A 24,179-nucleotide genomic window follows, 5' to 3' on the forward strand; every position below is an offset into this window, starting at 1 on the left:
TACCAAGCTCTCAGTACACACATCTCCTACTCCCTTCACCCCCTGCGCTCTGACCTCAGAGCGAGATCAGGAAAATGCTTAATCAGTCGTCTAAAGATAACATGGGAAAATACCTGAGACTTTTTAAATTAGTGTTTCTATTCCTTGTTATTTTAAGATAGGTTAAGTGATCATGTTTCAATGCTTCCAAAGTATCCTGTTTAATTTTGCTCTAAAGGTCAACATGGTCACAATTTTTGTAAATTTGTTTCAGTTGATAACGCTCACATGAGTTATCAAGCACCATCTTTTCCTTCTTTATTTGTATTAACTACAAAATAATTCCAACCATATTGTTATTTTTGTTCAGTTTTTAATACATATGGTCTCACAAACCAACAATCATCTACTTTTGACTGGGGCAAACAAAGCAAGTTTACTTTGAAAGAATGTGGTTTATTAACCTGTGTGTACTGTAAAGAGGGGTGATTTTGGTCTAAGGGAGAGAACTTTCTAATACATTATTTCCTTTTGAGAATTTCAGAAATTAGGAATGACTCTTTAGGAATGAACATTCAATCTAGGAAAAAAAATTGGAAATATATTCTTCTTGTACTTAGAATCTAAACACTTTTACTGACACCTAGAGGCTGAGTCCTGATTTGCAAGTTTACAATAGTGTTAAAAATTGCTTTAAAATTGTACACGAGGGGAGTCAGTCATGTTTAAATTAAAACTTAGAAAATATGATATTCCTTATAAAGAATGCATTATAGACAAACATTTCGGAGCAATAGTGACAGTGTATGTGATTTACCTAAAAGTGTTGTCCAATAGAATAAATTCATAAATTTAAACTCTGTTTAAAATAACACGAATAGTCTGAATTTACTGTTTGTGTTTTTTCTTTCTTTCAGTGTAGTAAGTTGTGTGTGTGTTTTGAGAGAGTTTATAGGATAGCATTACAAAGTGTAATCCTTCCCTGAGTACCCTGTGGGTCTATACCCCCAGCCTCCTCACCTTCCCCCTAAAGCATTACACTACCAACAGCTGAATCAGCAGGGACAAGCCTGGCTGCTTTCTGTGCAAAAATGACAACACCACACACACACACACACACACACACACACACACACACACACACACACACACACACACACACACACACACACACACACACACACACACACACACACACACAATAGTACTAAACATCGATATGTGTGTAGACTTCTATTTATTTCTGTATAACAATATTAATTAGGTTTTAAACTAAAGCCAGGTTCAGTGGGCTGCTACTGCAAAACAATTATTCAGTGCTGCACTAAACACTCACATTCACACATGCTTACACAGAGACCATGGGTGGTCTTGGGATTTTGCTTGTCACAGTGGAAAATCTATGAAAATTGCATAGTAAAAACAGCTAGAAATATGCTAGCACATACCAAGAAAAGAAGGAAATATATTTTCAATATTCATTACAATGAACGTGTAATCTTAAAAATGCAATTATAGCCTTACTTTTACACATTTTATACTATATTGCTTTTACATTAACAATACAATTAGAAAACATATTATTATGGTATCAAATCGCCCCTTAATACTATTATTGTCCTCAATAATCTTTACATTTAATTGAAGGATATACTCACATCTCCACTCAAAACTTATGCTTACATGAATGTTAAATTAATATTGATATTTGATCAGCTTTTCATCATTTTAAAAACAAATTTATATTTTTGCAAAATCCAAACAAATGTGTTTATATAAAACAGTCATCAGAAGCTGTTATTCTTAGACAGTGTCCTAGAAACACTGCTGAGGCCAGAATTAAACATGGCGGCTCAGCTGCTAGGTTATTATCACCCTAGAAGAGTCTCTGAACACAACTGTAGATCAGTAGCGTTATGACTAAAACTAAGAAAGAAGGGTCCCAAGTTGTCCCACATGTACATTTAGTCTGACCCGTGTTAGTGACCAAATGAAAGTTGTCAAGCGCCAAAATACATAAGATTTAAAAATTATGCAGAAGACAAAGAAGAAACTAAGACGAAAACACTGAGAAGAAAACAAAAACAAAAAATCCAGAAGGTACTTTTTGCTTTGGTAAGCTACTTTGTCAGACTGAGAAAAAGCAACAGTGTTTTTGTTGTGCATTCATTTAATGATAATAGCTCAGTTAGTTCTACACGTCTGAAATTAGTTAGGTAAAGAATTTTACATGCACAAAGGCAAGAGGAAGATTCTGTAGACAGGGATAGATAACATGGGATTATTCACAAGGGGGCGCCAAAGACTCACTTATTCACTTATTATGGTGAAGCTGGAGCCTATCCCACAAAACAAGCAAGCAAGCAAGCAAACAAACAAAACCAAAATAAATCCTAACTACACTGCATCACCTGATGAATTTGTGCCATACACACTAACAGCTATCTCACTCTGAAATTCAGTAAATGCTCTAATAACCTGTCATTTAAATGATCAAATAAAATACCTAAATATGAAAATTCCAATTATTAAAAATATGGTTTAATATAGTTGAATTATAGTTACACACACAATTTCTGTAAATTATTTGCATACTATAAAATATGTAGTACAGCCACACACATAAAAAAAACATTTTTATAATATGATACAGCTAATTGTTGATGGGCATTCTTTATGCATACACTGTATACTTCTAACAGCTGAATCAAAGAGAGAGAGAGAGAGAGAGAGAGAGAGAGAGAGAGAGAGAGAGAGAGAGAGAGAGAGAGAGAGAGAGAGAGAGAGAGAGAGAGAGAATCTCAGCAGTTTCAGCCTGTATATTAATGGGCTCATGCTTATACTGTGTATAGCTACACGTACAGTCGGAAAATACACTGTTTCTATAGTAATTGTACAGGGACTTATGTTGTGGGCACTTTACATAGTTTAATCCAAGTCTAATAATAAACGCATCCCCCAGCTGTGGCTAAATGGATCCTCAAACCCCACATGACCTTTACAAACGGAAGCTTTTAACGCAGTCAAAACATCTGTTTAATGACAGCTACGTGACCTTTTTCCCCATCAGGGAGTAAAATCCAGCAGGAGTGTAAAGTGCAAGAGAAAGCGCCCTCTGGCCGCTGCACATTACACACACACACACACACACACACACACACACACACACACACACACACACACACACACACACACACACACACACACACACACACACACACACACACACACACACACAGAGGCGCGCGCGCGGTAAAACAAAACGCTTTACTTTTAACATGGAGAGGAAAGTAGCACGAGAATTTCGCCATAAGGTAAGTGAGTTATAGGTAAATATTGTGCTCTCAGATACCACACTACTGTTTTGTGGGAAAATGAGCAGTAGTCCTTTAAGAATAGCTAAAGACTGACTGCGCACCTGATACAAGCTATCAAATATTAAAACGTAGCTGAAATTAGTTTTGTTGTGTGCAGTAGCATACAGTAGTATTTGTTGTGTACATTTAAAGTATATTCAGTTTTCTTATAATCTAAGGTGTTTGGTGTCTTTGAAATTGCTCTGGCTTAACTGTGAGTATGTCTAAAGTTACCTGTACACAACTTTACTTTACCTGAAGTGCATAACAGTCTCCAGGCAGAATATTACCTAGTTATGGTTAGAGTTGGTTTGCAGATGTTTACAGTATTGTAACAGTTTGAATGCAACATGTAAAACGTTTCCTCTTAAAACTGTAAGCAGGATCTCTAATAAATAAACCCTGTGGTATCTGTTTATTCAAGATAAGCATTTAAAGACAAAGATAAAAGAACAACGTATGGACATGTTGGACTTCCCATAACAGGTGTAGATGCACAGTATTTAGTTTAGAGGGTTTTCATTGTGATCTCTGTGATCTACAGTACCATGTCCCATCTGCTGTGTGTGTGTGTGCATGTGTGTGTGTGTGTGTGTTGTGTTGTGTTGTGTTGTGAGAGAGAGGGGGGGATGGAGACATGGATAGATGGAGTGTCTCAGACAAGGTCATTCAGGCGAACAGGATTGCTTCATATTTTTTTTCATCAGTGTTCCTCTGCCTGAGTAGACCTGGGACCTTCTGTAAAAGCATTCTGTCTTAGTTTAATGCCTGCATGCAGATCTTTTTTAAGCTATTGTGAATTCATCATCGATTTCATCGGTTATACCCATACAGATTTTTTGAAGGACATTGAAGACAGTAATGCAGAAGTGATTCATGCTCTGAATTTCAGTTTTATTGGTTTATGGTGGCAAAGTCCATGCTAAAGGACACATGGGGATTGTATAATACATATTTATTACACCATCTGTCCTCTCCACCCAAACCAGAGTTTATCATATACTTTCTCTAATCTATTATATTACAATATATATATATATATATATATATATATATATATATATATATATATATATATATATATATATATATATATATACTTATATTCCATTCTATTATAATATATTCTATTCTTTTTGCAACAATAAATTATCAGTGTCGGGTTTGTCCAAATATAGAAAAAGGATATATTTGATATTTGTATTAGGAAAACCTATTTACTGTAGATGTGCTTGACATACACGGAACACACAAAACTATTCTTACACATTATTTACATAAAACACATACTTATTTATATTTCAGTTGCACATTGCACATTTCACACTGTACATACAAATTGTATTATACTGTATATGTGTCCTTGTCTTGTCAATGTCTTTCTTTTACACTGTGGAGCTTCTGTCACTAAAACAAATTCCTCATATGTGAAAACATACCTAGCAATAAAGCTCTTTCTGATTCTGTTTCTGATTATGGTGCACTAATTAATTGATTGATTGATTGATTGATTGATTAATATATTTATGAATGAATGAATGAATGAATGAATGAATGAATGAATGAATTCATTCATTCATTCAGACAGGAAGGCACCCTGAATGCAACACTGGTCATTTACATGCTAGTCTTATATACATTATAATATATGCATAGAAATATATTCTGTAATATAAACAGCCTTCAGGGTCAAAAATGGGGCACTTTGTATTTGACCCCTACCAAAAAAAAATTAATAATTTATACAGCATTTATACAGCAAGAAAGTTGGTAATAATATTATAATATGAATCTCACTCTCCTTTAATCTGTTCAGTTCTGTGATATTATGTCTCATATAAACATTTGCTATGATGCACCTTTGGCCATGCAAATTCATGTAAACTGAGCCGTGGAGTGCAGTGGAATGAGCAAGTTTAGTGGAGCAGATCAGCACCCAACTATTTCCACCTGACCAAGAACAATAGCATGTGTCACATCAGTTCAACTGGCCACTGAAACACACCTCCCATAGCCAACAGCAAAAACCTTTCTCTTTGCTGTTGTGTCCCTGAGAGAGATGTGTGGCATCATTGACTGGCCTAAACGTTTTCTTAAAATCTTTTTACAGCAGTTCAGTCACCATATGGTGAGTGTGATGGTCTCCACAGAATGCCTGAATTGAACAGGGTCTTCTAATGATTTTATGTGCCGTTACTTTTTGCAGGTTGAGTTGCTGATTGATAATGAGGCAGAAAAGGATTACCTGTATGATGTTCTGCGCATGTATCATAAGTAGGTTTCTTCATGATCTAATGTATATCATTGATTGAGTGGTTTTCAATCTTTTGTTTTTCATTATTCATTTTAGATAGAAGAAACACATGCTTTAAAAACAATAACATTTTTTTCAAACATTTCATATTGTTATTATGGGAAGGTGAGAAGAGTAAATCATATTAGTCTTTGGTTATTTCTCTATGATTCAGGTTTAACAGTTGATCTACATTCTAGCTTCAAACCTCTCAAAATCCTTTGACATGACAGTCAGTTTCTGCTTGCTTTTATTTTTATGTTAATTTTTGCAGAAATGTAAACAAAATGTGTCTGTACAGACACATTTGAAAAACATGAAAGTTTGTATAATAATGAGAAAAATAATATTGTTACATGCAGTTGAATTATATATTAGGTTTCTTTTTATGTGAACAATAAGAGAAGGTTTTCCACCTGATCTTTGTGTGGTTGCTCTATTGGACCAGCAGCTAAAGGTTGTTCTGTTGGATGGGGATCTGATAGTTTCCAATCTCCACCTGGTCACATGCAGCCATTCACAAAAGCCCCTTTGCTATTGATATTTGAGTCAGGAGTGAAAAAACAGTCATCAAAGTTTCATAGACCACGGCAGAACACTAAATCCAAAAAGCATTATTTTTAAGGGTCATATGAGAAAACTAAGAGCTGCAGCCAGCACAATATTTGGGAATAGAACCACAAGAAGGTTGCTGTTTTTAAATTGATCACTATGGAAAAGAATATTAATTAAGCTATAGAACAGATTACTAAATTTGTTTTTCTGAGCCAGACCTGCATATGTTTTTGATTAAGAATGTTTATTTGTCTAGTTATTCTTAATATAGGAACTGTTTTATACTGTATGTCAAAATGTAGTAATTTTATTTTATTCAAATGACCTGCAGTGCTACATTAGACTTGCTCTACTGTCTCTAAGTCTATTTTGGAATAGTCTTTATCCATCTGCTTTCTATCAGGTCTATGGATCTGCCTGTCCTGGTGGGTGACTTGAAGCTGGTGATTAATGATCCGAGCCGTCTGCCCCTGTTTGATGCGATCCGGCCTCTAATCCCTCTCAAACACCAGGTGGAGTATGACAACCTTACCCCAAAGAGATCCAGGTGAGAAGATGGTATAAATAAATTATTATAGACAAATGAAATGCTAGCAAACAGAGAAAGAGAAAGAGGGAGGGGTGATCCACTCTGCCCTTATACAGTACTAGGGTAAAGTAATTGCTCTTTCCCAGGCTCTGTGAACCATGTTAGAAGGATGCTGGTTATAAACCCCAGGAGTGTAATCCAGTGTGACAAAGCACTAATAAATTAGAACCTGCCAGTTCTCAGCTGTATTGAATATAGTTATCTGAAATGTGCAGACTAAGCTTTGAGATATGATGCTTTGTAACTGAAATTCAACATAATGTTTGAAACAACATAATGTTTTATTTGATATTAAAATGTATATTCATTTATTTTATTTATGTATTTCTGTGTAGTACATATTATATATCTTTTTAAAATTATTATTATTTTTTATAACCTATTACTGATTTCTGGTCCACAGTGGTCAGTTTTGATAAATGAGAGAGTATCATTTCAACATTTGCATCTATTGATGAAGTAGGTTACATTTTTAAAGAATAAACTATATGGCCAAAAGTGTGTGGACCCCTGACCATCACACCCGTATTTGATTGTCAAACATCTTGTACCAGATTTAGCCTTTCTTTGCTGTTATATTGACCTCTATTCTTCTGGGAAGGCTTTTTACAAGATTTCTGGAGCATGACTGTGCGTATTTGTTTCCATTCATCCACATGAGCATTAGTGAGCTCAGGCAGTGATGTCAGGCGAGGAGACCTGGTGTGCAGTCAGCATTCCAGTTCATTCCAAAAGTTATTCAGTGAGACAAAGGCTTTGTGCAGACCACTCAAGATCTTCCACTAAAACCTTGGCAAACAATGTCTTATTGGACATTGCTTTGTGCACAGGGGCATTGTCATGCAGGAACATGTTTGGGCCCCTTAGTTCCAGTCTTAATGCTACAACATATACACATCCTATTCAACTGTTGCTTTGTGGCAAGAGTTTGGCAAATAACTACATATCTGGTCTGGTAGGTCTGGTAGAGTACAAAGTATGTTTGACTACATAGTGTACTTAATATATATAGATACAGGAAAAAACCTTTGTATTGCCCTTCTAATACTGTAGATGCAAATGCTCCAGTGGAAGTGGTCAAATGTGTTAAGTTGATTCCCATTTTACCAAGAAATCCCATTTCAGGCTTAACTGTAGTTGCTACAGTTAAAATCTTATTGAGATGCAGTCCAAATACAAACAGGCTTCTAGTGTGCATACTTAGCATAAATTTGTCTTGTAATTTGAATTCCTTGTGTGTATGCAGGAAGCTGAAGGAAGTGCGTTTGGATCGCAATCACCCTGAAGGCCTGGGCCTAAGTGTACGAGGTGGACTTGAGTTTGGCAGTGGACTCTTTATCTCGCAGATTGTAAAGGATGGACAGGCTGGAAATGTGGGCCTACAGGTGAGTATCTACTTGTTTATTAAGAAAGTATGTCATGTGCAGCCTATAATTCACAATATGAAGTATATCTTTTTGTAGACATTGTATTTGTACAATAATAACTTGATAAGAACCAAGACAATGCACAGCTACGTTGTATTGATGTTATGACACACTTACACCACTAGGTGGAGTAAAAAACCATGAATCAATTTTGCAAACCGTGAATTTCTAGCAGTGTTTTCTTTTCCAATAAATGCAGATCTTAAAAGGATTCATGACTTTCTGAAACAGATTTATTGAAAGTCCGAAATCCTGCATTTTTTCTTTTACTTAACTGTAATTCCTATAGAAAAATACATACATTTGTATGCTGGTAATTAATGTCTGGAAGAATTTACTCTACAATAAAATACATCTTTATTCTCTTAGAAAAGTTGGAAGTAAGATGTTAGAAGTAAGAACCATTTGCAGGCACATTTATTTCTACTGATATATATAAACAATCTTAATTTCAAGAGTTTAAGAATAGTTATCCATCAAACTCCACAAGATCTCAAGAATCTCCTCCATCTCCTGCTCACAACTTCAAGATATATTTACATGTTATTCCTGTGGAATTTTATTGAGATAACACATCAGGGATGAAAAAGTCCCTCTTTGAGTGTTCTAACACAATTGCCTGGTTTATTTTCCAGTTGGCACTAATGAGGGACATACAGTAGTTGTGACAAAGAGAATCATATTAAGAGATTGAAAACCTACTGCTGTTTTCAGAGATGGCTTGATGATATAGTCTCTGTCGAAGCATCTTCAAAAATATGTTTTAATGAAGTGAAGTCCTCCAAAAAAATTGTGGGGTGCTGAAGTTTGTTCCTTCAATACTTACATGGTAGCAGAATTTAAACATTTTATATATTTGTGATAATGTGGTCCTTTTGTTGTGTTCTGTTCACTTATTTCATGATCTTTGTAATTTTAACTGTGATCTGGCTTGTATTGTTTCTTGGAATTTGTAAAAATGAAGACAAAAAATAGCATTGTAGAAGATCACTTAAACGTTAATATCATTGCCAGAATTTATAAAAATCTCATAAAAGAAGTTAATGCAAAATGATAGTGGACAGACTGATCACAAATGTTAAATACTTTATTGACTAAGCAGGAAGGTGAAGCTCCACCATGGTTGTAATCATCCTTTTTTGGCAGGTGGGAGATGAGATTGTGCGCATCAATGGCTATTCAATTTCCTCATGCATCCATGAAGAGATTATCAGCCTTATCAAGACTAAGAAGACTGTTTCGCTTAAAGTCAGACGTGAGTCAGGATTCTGTGCTGTAGTAGTTGAAAGAACAATTATTATTTGCATTTCATTATAGCTTTTAAATTGATTTAGTTTTTAGTTTATAATGTGTTAAGTGGATTGTTTACAAGCTATATGGTTTCATTTACAGATGTGGGAATGATTCCAGTAAAGAGGTAATTTTTAATCAGCATCTGCTTCCATAATCATGTCCTAAAACTTTAAAATCTGTATTCATTTGATAGTTATTGGCCAGGGACATAGCTTATGTTGTTTTGGCTCAGTGCTCCAGTTACTGACGCTATGTATTTATTTATTCTGTGTTATTGAGATATATACTGGGTGAACCGTCTTAGTTTTTAGTGAATCCTTTTTGTATATTCAAGGGCTTTTTTCTGTAGTCATTTTTTTAGGAAGTGAAATGCTAGGTCAGTGGTTTTCACTTTTGATGACTAGTCTAGAATCATATCTATTTACTCCTGTATAACTCTGTAGCTTTCAAAAATAATTTTATCGCTGCTGTCAACAGTCACATACACTAAAGACAACAAATACTGTACTTCATTTCCTTTGGCAGCCATTGAATGCCCATCTGACCTTTTTTTTTATAGATGAAATGGTATGATTTATATGGTTCCATTACTTTTGTCCATACCTTCCTCTTCCTGTCCCTCTGGAAATAATAACAGAACCAAACAAAAACAGACTTTTATTTCTTCCTGATCTGCCCCTAAATGCACCCAGAAGAGGACTATTTCACTTTTAAGTCCCCACCAAGCTTCTTCTTCTTCAGACAGTATCAACTGCTAATGTCTTCTCTGTCTTGATCATTGGGACTCTAAATATACATCTAGATTTCTGTACAGTTGCTTTGTTACAATTACTATTAGGTTAAACTGAGATTTCATCTTATGTCCTAAAGTACTGTATGTGGATACCTGACAGTCACACACAAGTATGTACTCCCCAAACTACTGCCACAAAGCATGCAATTGTATACAATGTCATTATATGCTGTAGCATTAAATGATCAAAACCACTGAACCATTAAAATGGAATTTTAAAGAAACACATTTTGGTGTGATGGTCATGTGTCCACAGATTTTTGGCTATATAGTGTAGTTATTCTGTGCTGCAGTACAGAACTAAAACAAACATTGTGCCACTATTTGATTATGTCGCTCATAAAAATATTAAAATTGTTGTGCGCTGATAAGATTAATAATTCCCAATGTCCCTATCAGGTCCCCTGATGAACCTCTAACGTGGCAGTTTGTGGACCAGTTTGTGTCTGAATCAGGAGTAAGTCTTAATAAACTTCTCTCTCTTAAAAATCTCTCTTAATCCTAAGTATGTAATTATACTGTTTGTATATATTACTATACTAATAGTTATTACTGTTTTTCAGGAAAAGAAGAGCAGTGTTGCTGGCCTGGCCTCCATTGGAGGTAAAGAGATCACGGAGAAAAAAGTGTTCCTTAGCCTGGTTGGCACCAAAGGCATGGGCATCAGGTGAGATTTGTTACTTACATACAGTATGTGTATTGTGTGTGTGTGTGTGTGTGTGTGTGTGTGTGTGTGTGTGTGTGTGTGTGTGTGTGTGTGTGTGTGTGTGTGTGTTTGTGTGTGTGTGTGTGTGTGTGTGTGTGTGTGTGTGTGTGTGTGTGTGTGTGTGTGTGTGTATGTGAATTTATTTGATGAAAAAGCCAGACAAGATGAATCGGTAGCAGTTTACTTTGCTTTTCACCAATGTTATATAAGTGAATACAGTAACTACTTTGTTTAAGAGGGCAGGAGTAGGTGGTATGTGGTCAGCAGAATGTGCTGTTTATAATTGCATGGAGCATAGAGCAGTCTGTGTGATATGTGCTGGAGAGTTATGTTGTAAACCTTTGCTGTCTTTGGCTGCTACAATTTTCTTGTTCACAATGTTGACAACATTAAAAAATATGCTGTACTACAGTGCTATATGCTATACTACCATTTTTTATGGCGACAGTTTTTAATGCAAATGTATTTATTATTCCATAATGCATAATGAATATAGCTATAAAAGCAATAATGTTCAATAACATTAATTCAATAAGTCTCAATAATGTTTTATAAATTCATTTAGCATGATATGAATGTGTTCATAGTTCATTACAAATATGACTGTCATATAATGTATTGCCTATGATACTATATCAGGATAAGTCAGGACCATTAAATTTTACAGATAAATAAGTTTTTTTTCTTTCCTGGAACATAGTGACAGAAGCAATATTACAGAGGCACAGTATAAAAGACTAAATAATGTGTGACATGCTAGTGGGTGTATTGCCAACACTACATTAAGTAAACAGGTTGGATTTTAAGAGCATTTCTACATAAAAAAAAGTCACATAAATCTCAACAGTTGCTAAAAATCATTATTGCTGTTAACTGTAGTATCTCGAGTGGACCAACTCAAAAACCAGGGATCTATATCAGCAATGTAAAGCCTGGCTCTCTGTCTGCAGAAGTGGGCCTGCAGGTATTATAATCTCACTCGTTGCACAGAAACCTCTTTAACAAGTCATTACTGATTTATTATCTAAACAGAGACACTGACATGTTTATTGATTTGGGGGATGTAGATTGGTGACCAGATTGTTGAGGTCAATGGCGTGGAGTTCTCTAATGTGGACCACAAGGAGGTAAGGCTTCTCATCATGTCAGCATATCTATCATACTGAAGTATTCTAAGTATTTCCTGAATTTCCAAACCAACAGGAAATGTTGTGTTGTATTTGTAGGCTGTTCGAGTGTTGAAGAGCAGCAGGAGTCTAACTATTACAGTCCTCACTGGAGCTGTAAGTAATAATAGTGTAATTCTGTCCACCTCAGGCACAATTGGCTCATGCGGTTCTCTGCAGCACTCATTAGTACATAGCAAATCTGTAACTCACAGAGGATTTCATTCTGCACAGTCATTCTGCACACGGCATCACTCGAGGACAGGAAATTGGAGTGTCTGAGAAGGTCTTTTCTTACTTGTAGGCTTCAGGATTTGTCGAGCATTCCTGAAGACAATGTGATAAAATCTAATGGGTCTTTTTCTTCATTCCTTCAGTTGAGAACAATGAATTGAGAAGTGTTACAAGGTTATAAGGCCAGTTAGACACCAAGGTGATTCTATTGGCTGATTAGATAGCTGATTTTTGGATTTTTGTGTGTGTGTGTGATATAGTTTCCAAATGTATTTTATAAAGTCTAATTATTGTTTACAGAACTTGCAAGTGTGCTAGCACTGGGGCCCCTGTGATGTCAGCTTGGTACACATCTAACTTAAATAAAGCACCATCCAACAAATTAAGCTAATAAATTGGCACCAGAATCACTTCACAAATATTTTAATATAGACATATTATTCATATTTAATGAGTTTCGGGTGGACTTTTTTCTTTTCTTTCACTTTATTGATTTATGTTAATGAAATAAATCAAACGCTAATGTCAGTTAATTTAAGTTTAGTTCCGATTTACAGTGAAAATATTTACAGTTATTTTAGATTTAAAGGTTTATAGTCAGTGTCTTTGAATACATGTACATGTTTGTGCTATCCCTGATTCGTTTCTTTATATGGATTTATTTCAGGGTAAAGAGTTGTTCATGACAGATGAGGAGAAACTGGCAGTAGAAGCTCGGCGAGAGATTGATCGGCAGGAGCTCATGCAACAGAAGAGAGTGGCAATGGAGACCAACAAAATTGTTAAAGAGCAACAGGAAAAAGAGCGAATGTCAGTCTGATGCCAGAACTTTTCCTTATATGACAAAAAAAGATTTGTCTAATTTGTGATTTGTGTATATAGTTTTTATAATAGACTATAAGATTGTAGTATATATAGACAAGGGTATTTACATTCTTCAGAATAATCACAGGATTTCATGTTTAATAGATAATAAATGCAGGTATAAATAATTCAGCACCCATCTGTGGCTTTAGAACATTGACATGTGCATTTCATTTGCACATGTTTCATCTTTGACAGACAGTTGGTTGGTGATCATTTCTGTTGTTGTTTTTTTTTCAATTGCAGGAGAAAGATGGAGATTTCACAGAAGGCTGCAGAGGAAGAGGAAAGATACAGAAAGGAGATGGAAAAGTAAATCAGCTAAGCATTAGCTGCAGACAGAGTGACTGATTCTAGCCCTTGTTTCATGTGTACTGTATGTGTTTCAGAATAGAGGCTGAAGAGAGAAAGCAGAACAGGCAATGGGAGGAAGACTGGGGTTCCAGAGAGAGGTCTAAAAGTCCATCTCCTGTCCCTCCTTCACCTCCATCGCGTTCTCCAACTCCATCGAAACCTAGGAGCTCAGGTACTACAACAGAACTGATACGCTGCAGCATGCTTATACTGTACCTGTGTTACCATGCATGAATGTGGAGAGTGAAATCTTGCTAAAACCTTCCTGTTCTTCATTGATGATAATATGCTTACAGCACAAGTCATCTAGACATCTACTTACTTAATACCTTACCTTTTTTACTTACAAGAATGAATGTGCATTCAGTTTTCAGGAATGCAATTTCTTTCTCTTTTCTTCTTTTGACTCTTTCTGTCTGTGTCTGCTGTTACTTGTACTTGACCTGTACAGTTGCAGAAGCTGACACCGATGAAGAAGAAGAAAAAGAGGACAGAGAAGTGAGTGTAGCTGAACTGTTCTCGAAGGGAAATGTGTCGTATCAATGTCTGCATGTAAAGGTTTTCCTTTGACAACTCCTTCCTACTTTCTTTTCCAATTCTGCATCACGGCACATAAGAGGATGCAAGCCCTTACACTTTATTTTGGTTGGTTGGGTCATTTTGGAAGCTGGTGAATTGAAACATGTCACTTCCTGTTTAATCCTTTTTAATCTTGATCCCATAGCTCGCAACTGGTTTTACCGCTATGAAGGAAAGTTACCTACACTCAGAAAGGTACTTTGTGCGTTTGAATTAAGAGCAGTGTTTGTGGTACAGTCCCTGAAATTTCAGAAATGTGTCATTTTGTTTGAATGACAGCATATGGGTGGTTTTTTGTGTGGTGTGCATAAAAACTTCCACGTAATACAGAAAAAACAATTGTTATAAATATTCAGAAAGGAAAAGAGACCAAGAAGAAGAAAAAGAAGATTTCCAAGACAGACACACTTACGACAGAGAAAAAGAGCAAGAAAGAGATGGAGTTTGAGCTGAAATTGGCCAAGGAAAAAGAAGAAATACTTGAACGAGAGAAACAGATGAAAATTAATCGACTCTTGCAAGAGGTACAATTTTCATTCAAGTGCTATTAGAATGTATTTTTAGAGTGGGTTATTTATTTTTTTTTTACAGCTGGAGCCAAATTCCTTTTGTGTGTCAGCTCTTGGCCAATAAACTTGACTCTGATTCTGATTCGGATTATTATCCTTGATACTGTATGTCCCTGGGGCTTGTGGAAACTGTAATAGTTATTTGTCACACAAAGGGAAGCCAGTAGAATTATCTGCTTAAGGTCTTTAAGGTGTTTCTGTGGATCAGCATGTGCTGGTGTGGGCAGGTAACAGAGACCGAGCGGGAGGATCTGGAGGAATCAGAGAAAGTGCAGTACTGGGTGGAAAGGCTCTGCCAGACTAGATTGGAGCAGATTTCCTCGGTGGAGAATGACTCTCCTGAGGTAAAAGTGCAGACTGGGTGAAGATTTGCAGAGCATGTGTTGAGCTGTGTGTTTATTTTGTGTGATTTTTTTGCAGTTATTGTGAATTTAGCAGTAGCTTGTTTTGGGTTTGAGGTGCTTGTTGTGAGGTGGAGAAGTTATGATTTTTAACCAGATGAGTTGTTTTGTACAGCTGAGTCCATCTCGATCTCCAATGTCTACGGTGAAAAGATTTCCAGGAGGTTTTCAGCTTGCCACTACTGACCTCGATGACATCAACCTAGACGAGGTGGACCAGAGTCTAAGACAGCCTCTGAAAAAACTGGCCCCTACTCCACCCACAGCCAATCATCCCCCACCACCTTTACCTCTTCCTCCACCTTCACCCCACTTCTATCAGAAATCTGTCCACCCTTCTCCATCCCCTAGGCCATCACTTGCTCCCTCTTATCCTCCCCCACCTTCACATCCAGCTCCACAGCGGCCACCTTCTCCTCATGCTCCCAGAGTGCCTCCTGCTTCCATCAGTCGTGGACGGCCACCCCCTTCAACCACCAGACCTCAGGCTCAGGCCTCCTGGTCCACATCTTTCTCTCACCCTCCTCCTCCACCACCACCACCACCTCCTCCACCTCCACCACCACCTCCTCCACCACCTCCCCCACCTCAACAATTAGAATACCAAACCTTCCCCAACAGCTACCACCAACCCCACAGCCTCTCAGAACATAGGAACGAATGGGAGGACAATGGCTACAGGCAGCGAGGTGGTGGCTACCATAGAAATGGCTCAAATGAACCCTCCTTCCTTGGCAATGCACAGGTAGCAATCATTGCAATCAAAACAAAGTGTTAGCTCGAGTTGAGCACTCTTTGTTTGATTGACTGGATTTTAATCTTGGTTAAGATTCTGTGTTAAATTTGCAGGATAAAATGGCATGAGTTAAGTTAGAAAATTATGTCATGTTGAGTTCAGGTGGCATAACAGAGATGTTGATTTTTTTTATATTGCTTTTTGTGTAGTTTGTGCAAAAAAGATTGATTTGTTTAGAGGTGGACAAATCAGTGGACCTGGTGCCCAGGACAAGCAGAGATTAAATCTGAGTAGGAGGCACATCTAGCATTCCAAATAAGTTTTCTTGCTATTAAAATAAAAAAACTGGATGGAGAGCATTTGTATATGAAAGTGATTATATGCATCATATAATATTTGAGATGAAAGAGAAGCGGTGTGTGCTCTTTGTCATGGATCATGTATTCTCTACTGTCTTCACTCTTGTTGGTAGTCACTACACAATGTTCCTTAATATTTGCATAAAGCACATTACATGCCCATATCTAGTTGTCAATGATTGCTGTTGCTCATAATGCAGGAAGTCACCAGCTCCCACTTAAAATAAATGGTCTCTTGTCAGTTTGTCACTTCAAGTTGCTGTATGTCTAAACATAGCATAAATCTCCTTCTAGCACAGCAAGCTGTAAACCCATACTTTGCAAAAACCATAAGCACATATTTTCTTGAGACATATGTTTATGAAACATATCAACATATATTAACTCAAATAATACATTTTTTCGAGGTCCCATGATGCACTGAATTAAATCAGATTTATCTCATCACATTTATCCTAAGTGGGTTAATGAATTTGTGATTTGTCCACCCCTATGATATACGTGAAGGATGGTACCATGTGTTTAGTTAATTGCTAAAATTTAGATTTGTCATTTTGTTAATATGGTCTAGGTTATGAGAAACACTTCTAATGTTAGCAGGATATCAACCTCAAGCAGTCCACTGGTGAGCTTGATCTATTCTTTTTTTAAAATATATTTTTAAGGACTGCTCCATGTTTGCTTTGTTTTCTCCATAACATGGAGAACATTTTGTGTTAATAGTGTGAATAGCATACGTCAAAGTTTATTTTGAATTTCACACAATCCTTCTGCACTATGGTCATTCTGTAGCAAATAGCACCCAGTCCTCCTAATCAGAGGAGACAAGTGAACCCAGTCATGTCAAAACCAGTCATGTTGCCCCAATCCAAGACCTCATACAGACATGTAATACGGCCCGAACCCACGGTAAGTCTACGTATGTGTGTGCATGCTGATGGAAAAGCATAGTGTTATCTAATGTCTTTTTGGTTAACTGAATATTATTGTGGACATTGCTTTTCTATTCATGAGTGATGTCCTCAGGTGGTGCATCTTAATGACTGCATTGATTTATGAGGCAAGAATCTCAAAATTAGCATTTCTACCTTTAGGGAAGTCGAGAGAGTAGAAGGAAGAGGGAGGGAGGTCAAAGCCTGTTGTGCACATAATGAGTCTTTGCCTAGAATCTAAAGGCTGTGATTGATAGACTTTCTAGTTTCCACATCTACATATCTTCATGGCTTTCAGCTTTGTCTTATTAAATCACAGAAAAACACAACTTGATTTGGCCTCCCTCTATTCTACTTTGATCATTAGAGCTGTCACAATGATAAGCCATAATATGAAAACCTCTGAAACGTCATGTGAATTACATTGATTTTCTCACAACAGTGCACATGTCAAGGGGTATAGGATATATTAGGCAGTAAGCGAACAGTCAGTTCTCAAAATTTATATACTGGAAGCAGGAGATACCCAGGAAATGGGCAAGCGTCAGGATCTGATTGACTTTGACAAGGGACAATTTATGAAACTGTAGACAGCTGGGTCAGAGCTGCTCCAAAACAGCAGGTCTTTGTGAGGCGTTTCCAGTATGTGGTGATCAGTACCTCACAAATGTGGTCCAAGGAAGAATGACCAGTGGACCTGAAACAGGGTCATTGCATCCAAGGCTAACTGATGCATGTGGGGAGTGAAGATTAGCCTGTTTAGTCAGATCTTACAGAAGAGCTACTGTAGTTCTAATTGCTGTAAAAGTTACTGCTGGCGATGGTAAAATTTTGTCAGATAACTCTGTGAATTAAAGCTTGCTTTGTATGGGGCCATGTAGCTGTAGACCAGTCAGACTACCCATGCAAACCTGACCTAGTGGCATATAAAATATATGAAATAGTTTTGCAGTCATGGTGGTGAGCAGCCACTGCCCTGCGTGGTTTGATGTATTCACAGCTGCCAAAATATCTCATATATATGTTTGAGAGTTAATGGGTCAGGCGTTGAAATTTAAAAATTAGGATTTTATTGGATTTTCCCCAAACATTGACAGTGGATTATTTTGTCTCTTTATGGTTATAGCTCTGAGGTCAATTCCTTGTGTACATGTAAATGTTTGTGTGAGAGAAACTGATTTGTTTTGTAATACTGTTCTACATCTGATTCTACATTGTAGTCACCACAGATGCTTAAGAGGATGGTGGTGTACAACACATCATTTAAGTCCAAGAAGAAACAAGTAATCAAAGACCAGTAACTGGTGCTTTTTCCATCTGAGTGTTTTCTGTGTGCTGCTCTTTGGTGTCTGGGTGATGTGTTCATAATAAGTTATTATCTTACGTATTATCTTAGGAATAAAACAAGCTTCCTTTATACTAGCTTTTGATTCTGGTTCCCCTTAAGCTTTTGTTTCTCAGGACATTTCATCTTGCCCATGTTAGCTCAAGATTGTTCACTAGCTATGCAGACCTGATTTGCACTATTGACCATCTGATATATTACAGCACTTGGACTGTGTCTTAGATCAAGCTCTTAAAAAACTATTATGTTGTTAAGCATTATCTCTTTAAACCCTGTAAAGACATACTAATTGTAAAGCCGTGTCTTTCTATCTAAAGTATGGTCACAGGGAATTCCATTTAGCCTATTTTATGTTTATATTTAAGAAATATTGAGTAAAGCTGAATCTAAAGAGCATCACTACTGCAAAAGGATTTACTAAAGATTTATCAATTATTATATATTGTGTGGATTTTAATATTATAATAATGCCGATGGCTTAAAGGATGAAAATGCAGCAGATGATTGTAGGCTGCATTTTTATATTAACCTATACATATTTTATGCATGTAATTCAGACCACTCAGGAACTCCTCAGACACCCAACCTTACCTTTGCTGTTGTTTTAAAACTCCTGTCACCTTATTTTACCTTTTAACCATCAGCTAGAGCTTCTATGCGGAATGTACCATCAACTGCAAAAGAAAGACTGTTCTTTTTCAGTTATGGTATTTCTGAATTTGCTATTTTCTTTATTTTCTTTTTGAAGCTCTGTGCGAGTGTGTGGGTGTAACAAAACCGTTATAATCCTTCACTGTGACCACATGTAAATGTTACAGATTGCAGTATTCACTCTTTATTCAAAGAACATTTGTCACTGCCTTGTTTCCATTTGGGTTCCGTATACCAGCACAAAGCTTCCAGTGATCCAACCAAACAATTTCCTTTAGTCTTGCTTTCCATTTTTGTCATATACATAAACTATGGGAACATTAATCATCTGTAAGTGCTACATTTACTTGTTAATTATAAATTGGATTCTGTGTATGATTAGTTTTATTTTAGAATAATAATCACATTTTCGCATATTTATCTAAAAAAATGTTTAAATAAAAAAAGGGCTTTCACTGGTGTTTCTTATTTATACTAGCTATAACTAATGTATATAACTAATGCTAATGTCATGCACAAACTAGGAAATTGATTAAGGAGTGTAAAATGTGTTCACTAGCTTGACAATTTGCGCAGTTAAAGCAGGTGAGAAATAGTAATTAAGCAGAAGACAGACATGTAATGTTCATGACATGTGAACTCACAGAAATCAATACCCACTAGATTGTGTGCTGCCTACTGAGATTTTTCCTGAATTATCCTTATGACATTTGACAGTCACAGAGACTTAAACTGTTTCTTCTCTTATTTATTTAAACAGGGCTTCCAGAAATATGTGGATGACTTCGATCCCTATTCAATGGTACTGTATAGCTTCAGTGTTCTGTATAGTAAAAATAATACTTAGCTGTTATGTTTATTCTCAAGACTACAGTATCACTCAACCTGCAATCCTCACTTCTGTGTTTGTTTCGAAAATATCGTCCAGCAAAAGAACGATAGAATATTTGCTACTCTATTTGATTTTTCTAAGCAGCATAATGAAAGACACGTCAGATTATGTTAAAAAAACATCAACTGTGGCATCGGTTTGACATCAACTTCATTACATGCCATTTTTGTGCCACGTAGCTAATATCCCATTGTTCTTTTGGTGCATGCTCTGTCAACACCATTTGTGTACACACATTACAGTTCACCCCCGAGCAGATAGAAGGAAAAGATGTGCGGCTGCTGAGAATTAAGAAGGTAACATTATATACTTATTAGCTTGATGCTTAACATTGCAGTTGTTCATATAAACAAGCTTCAGGGATGTGTAGAGTGTAAACTGTAACAGTTATCAGTAGAGAGGAAGTGGAACACGTCTTGGTGCTATTTACACACTGTTTTTGATGTATATAACAGTACCTGGTGATCTCTGATTTATGTTTTAATAGATTAGTAGATTATAGGTTTGAATGTGAAATGCAGAGAGTGATATGTTTAACCAGGGTGTTTTAGAATTCCCAGTAAGGAGAGACTTTGTGTGCTTTGGCTCCAATTCTCCATGTTTTAATCAATAAAAGTCAAGGAAATATTAAGACTTTGGACTTGATATTAATAGTTAGGTTATTCATCTTAATAATTGATGAAGCAGAAGTATGTTAGTAAACTATACAGGGACAAATCCTTCTGAGATTGAGGCTTTATATGTTGTGTGCATGTTGTGCAGGAGGGCCCACTGGACCTTGGTGTGGAAGGGGGGATAGACTCTCCCCTGGGAAAACTTGTGGTTTCAACCATTTATGAAGGTGGCTCAGCTGATAAGCATGGTGAGATGACTTAAATATCATTACTGCAGCAATCTGATCAGCTTCAGGTCTGTGTGCTGGTCATCAGAACTTTGTTAATCATGTGTACTCTATTCATTGCTGTCACTAATTGCTAATTTATATGCATGGAACTCTCAGGTGGCGTGGTGGCCGGTGATGAAATCATGGCAGTAAATGGAAAAATCCTGACAGATGTCACGCTGACTGAAGGGCAGAACTCTCTGGCTCGGGCCTGGAACAGTGGAGGGGTGAGATCTTTAAAACGTGCTGCTATAAATACTGACAACAAGGATATTTTACTTACCTGTCTGGACACAACATCTGTGTGTTTGTGGAGAAACTTGATTTAAAGGCTCTCCTCTGGTTATAAACATATTAGTCTAGGAATGAGTCAAATTGATCTTTTTGTTTGAATATTTAAAAATGTCCTAAAAATGAAATCATATAGACATTAAAGCTCTCTCTCTCACACACACACACACACACACACACACACACACACACACACACACACACACACACACACACACACACACACACACACACACATATTACTTTTATTTTCAATCTAATAAGATAATAAGATCAAATTATTTTTTATTTAGATATAATTATTATAATTATCATTTTAGTTATATTGATGTGACACTAAGAAGTATGTGTTTTTTATACATGTTTATTGTGTGTGTGTGTGTGTGTGTGTGTGTGTGTGTGTGTGTGTGTGTGTGTGTGTGTGTGTGTGTGTGTGTGTGTGTTAGGACTGGATTGACCTTGTGATAGCAGTTTCTCCACCAAAGGAATATGAAGATGAAGTGTATGTACACTGTCTTTGTTATTTATTTTTTCTCATGTGCCTATGGATGATTCCTCAATGAAATACATTTTTTAATACATTTTAATAAGTGAATAAATTAATGTTATCATTTAAAAATTCTAATAAGTTAATGTTATACATTTGCTTAATAAAGATCGATGAAAACATCATTTTACTTTTTTAGTCTTTACATTCTATTAGGTGATCTAATTTTCCCTTTTTTGCAGCATCTTCCATGTTGCAATCCAAAACTTTTCAGTCATACTCATGTCTAAAGTCATACTTAAATGTTCACGGCTTTGTTTATTGTGTGATGTAAAGCAAGCTGCCTATAGTGTTGATGTGTCTGTGCTGAATGTCTGCCTATCCCTGTGCAACATGTCCAGCCCTAAAGCAGCATCAGTCAGTACTACTGCAAACAGAAAGGTTTTCCAGGGCAGTGCCTCTGTGTACAGGCAGGGCTATGTGCTACAGATGAAAACACCTCACACCACACCCTGATCACCTACACAATCCTGGGTAACCCCTTTAACCCAGTTTCACAGTGAGCGTATGCATCATGTACATGTGACGGTCTCTCAGACAGTCAAGAACACGTCCATGTAATTTTTTAGCTCTGTACCGTCCATGTAATTTTTTAGCTCTCTATTTCATGATCTGTTAATAAAGCACAAATGGTTAATGAGGCATTCGGACAGTGGTGTGCATCATAAGATGTGTACGCACACCTAAAAGATCTGCTCACATTTATTCTACAGAATAAACGATGAACCTGAATGGTTCTGTGTCCCAACCAGAACCTTTGGCAGTGTTTCTGAATGATGTTGTTCAAAGGGACTGTTACATGTCATGACTCATACAGAAACTTCGGTGTTGGTTTGATCTCAACCCTCAATGCAGCATGTTGCTTTTTATTACTTTCAAAACTAGAAAACACAAGAATTTCAAAAGAATTTAGAGTTTACATCTGAAAATGTACTTTAGAATGAATAGCTACTGGAATTTAAGAATATCAGCTGGAATGTAATGTATGAAGATTCATTTCATTTAGCAACATGTTTCGCTGCTGAAGTGTTTCTATCCCTGAATCCTCTTTGATGCCTGTGTTTTCAGAAGTCTATATTTTCTTCACTGTTCTCTAAACATATGTGACAGAGTGAAAATATCCTCCTTGTTTATAACACATTTTAACTGTAATCTAACCTCTATTTTACAGGACTTTCTTCTAAGATCGAGCCTCAAGGAAATTCTTTGAAAATCCGTCCTCCTTTACATTTTGTAAAACTTAATGTGTCTTAATAATGTAAAACCATGATTAATGCAAAAATGCTAAAATATACTGTATACCAGTTACGAAATATTGGCATATTTTGTTCTACATAAAGTCATCAATTCACAAGTTACAGAAACATGTCAAGAGAATTTTTAAGAACAATAAATGATGTAATTCTTGTGATTATGGTTTATCTGTCTGTTGTGCTGAAACACCTGGAAAAAGAATGAGATCTGGAAGATGCTGTCTATGGTGTGAGCTGTTTGTATGTCCTTTATCAGTAAATCACTCCTGCAATGCTGGCTTTTTGTCTTAATTATGATGGATCTTTAATTTATATAGATTTTTCTTAGACACTTTCTGCAGTACATTTTGGGGTGTTGAGATAAATAGTAGAACAGCTAAACCATGCATAAATATAGAATGTTGTTTTCCAGTGCACCTTAGCTGAGATAAATCATACCGCAATAATTAACTTGAAAATAACTTATCAACTCCAATCCAGAGGGAGAACAGGAAGGAGGGGTTGTGGGAGGTATTAAAACTTTTTTGACTATATTTAAATGGGACTAACTTTTAACTATGCATATGTGACTAAGTAATTGTCAGTTAAACAAAAAACATATGATTTATACATCACAAATCGGAGTAATTGTAAGTATACTGTACCAACACTGCTTTTATTTGTAAATCTTAAGCTAAAAGATTAGCTATTTTGATTGTCTGAAAAGGAAAAGCAACCAACTTTTCTCATTTTTGACTTATTGATAGTCTAAAATTCATTCTTACTGTACTAAGTATGTTTTTCATACAGTATATTTCCTAAAGTCACAGTTAACTTTAATGCAATAAGAACTCAAATTAAGCATATATATTAAGTCTTCTTCCTCTCACTCTGCTGTTTACGCTGCCTATTGTGGTCCAGGGGAATCACTGGAGCTCTGCTAACTACACAAGAGACCTCTTAATGGTAATTGCCACACAACTTGAGAAAGGCTATTGAGCGCTCAATATTTATTTATTTTTTGTTTTCATTTGTTTACAAAAGAAGTTTATAAATGACTCAAATTGTTTCTTTTTAACTGACTGTTACTTAGACATACATGAATAGTCAAATGTTAGTCCCACAATGAAATATCAACCTTTCCTCCCTCGAT

General features: G+C 36.3%; 1 protein-coding gene across 3 annotated transcripts; it reads left to right on the forward strand.

Moving 5' to 3' along the window:
* Nucleotides 1-3,136: 3,136 nt before the first annotated feature.
* On the forward strand, nucleotides 3,137-23,326 carry ush1c (Usher syndrome 1C). 3 transcript variants are annotated; one of them, XM_027173521.2, is made up of 21 exons: nucleotides 3,137-3,293; nucleotides 5,542-5,609; nucleotides 6,587-6,730; nucleotides 8,019-8,157; nucleotides 9,346-9,454; nucleotides 9,592-9,616; nucleotides 10,685-10,742; nucleotides 10,849-10,952; nucleotides 11,871-11,955; nucleotides 12,059-12,118; nucleotides 12,218-12,274; nucleotides 13,059-13,201; nucleotides 13,502-13,567; nucleotides 13,645-13,781; nucleotides 14,061-14,107; nucleotides 19,942-19,983; nucleotides 20,316-20,369; nucleotides 20,836-20,935; nucleotides 21,074-21,183; nucleotides 21,694-21,749; nucleotides 22,966-23,326. In XM_027173521.2, exons 1-21 carry the CDS (start codon nucleotides 3,258-3,260, stop codon nucleotides 22,976-22,978), a joined length of 1,653 nt encoding a protein of 550 aa, XP_027029322.1. In that variant the 5' UTR covers nucleotides 3,137-3,257; the 3' UTR covers nucleotides 22,979-23,326. The 3 variants fall into 3 exon arrangements, with proteins under 3 accessions (XP_027029322.1, XP_047676118.1, XP_047676117.1); XM_047820162.1 differs by lacking the exon at nucleotides 22,966-23,326 and adding an exon at nucleotides 22,136-22,929; XM_047820161.1 differs by lacking the exons at nucleotides 3,137-3,293; nucleotides 5,542-5,609; nucleotides 6,587-6,730; ... (10 more) ...; nucleotides 13,645-13,781; nucleotides 14,061-14,107 and adding exons at nucleotides 14,141-14,712; nucleotides 14,985-15,101; nucleotides 15,274-15,903; ... (1 more) ...; nucleotides 17,046-17,162; nucleotides 18,406-18,468.
* The last annotated feature ends 853 nt before the right edge of the window (nucleotides 23,327-24,179 follow it).

Source organism: Tachysurus fulvidraco, chromosome 10, assembly GCF_022655615.1.
Source record: "Tachysurus fulvidraco isolate hzauxx_2018 chromosome 10, HZAU_PFXX_2.0, whole genome shotgun sequence".
In the NCBI taxonomy this organism is placed as follows: domain Eukaryota; kingdom Metazoa; phylum Chordata; class Actinopteri; order Siluriformes; family Bagridae; genus Tachysurus; species Tachysurus fulvidraco.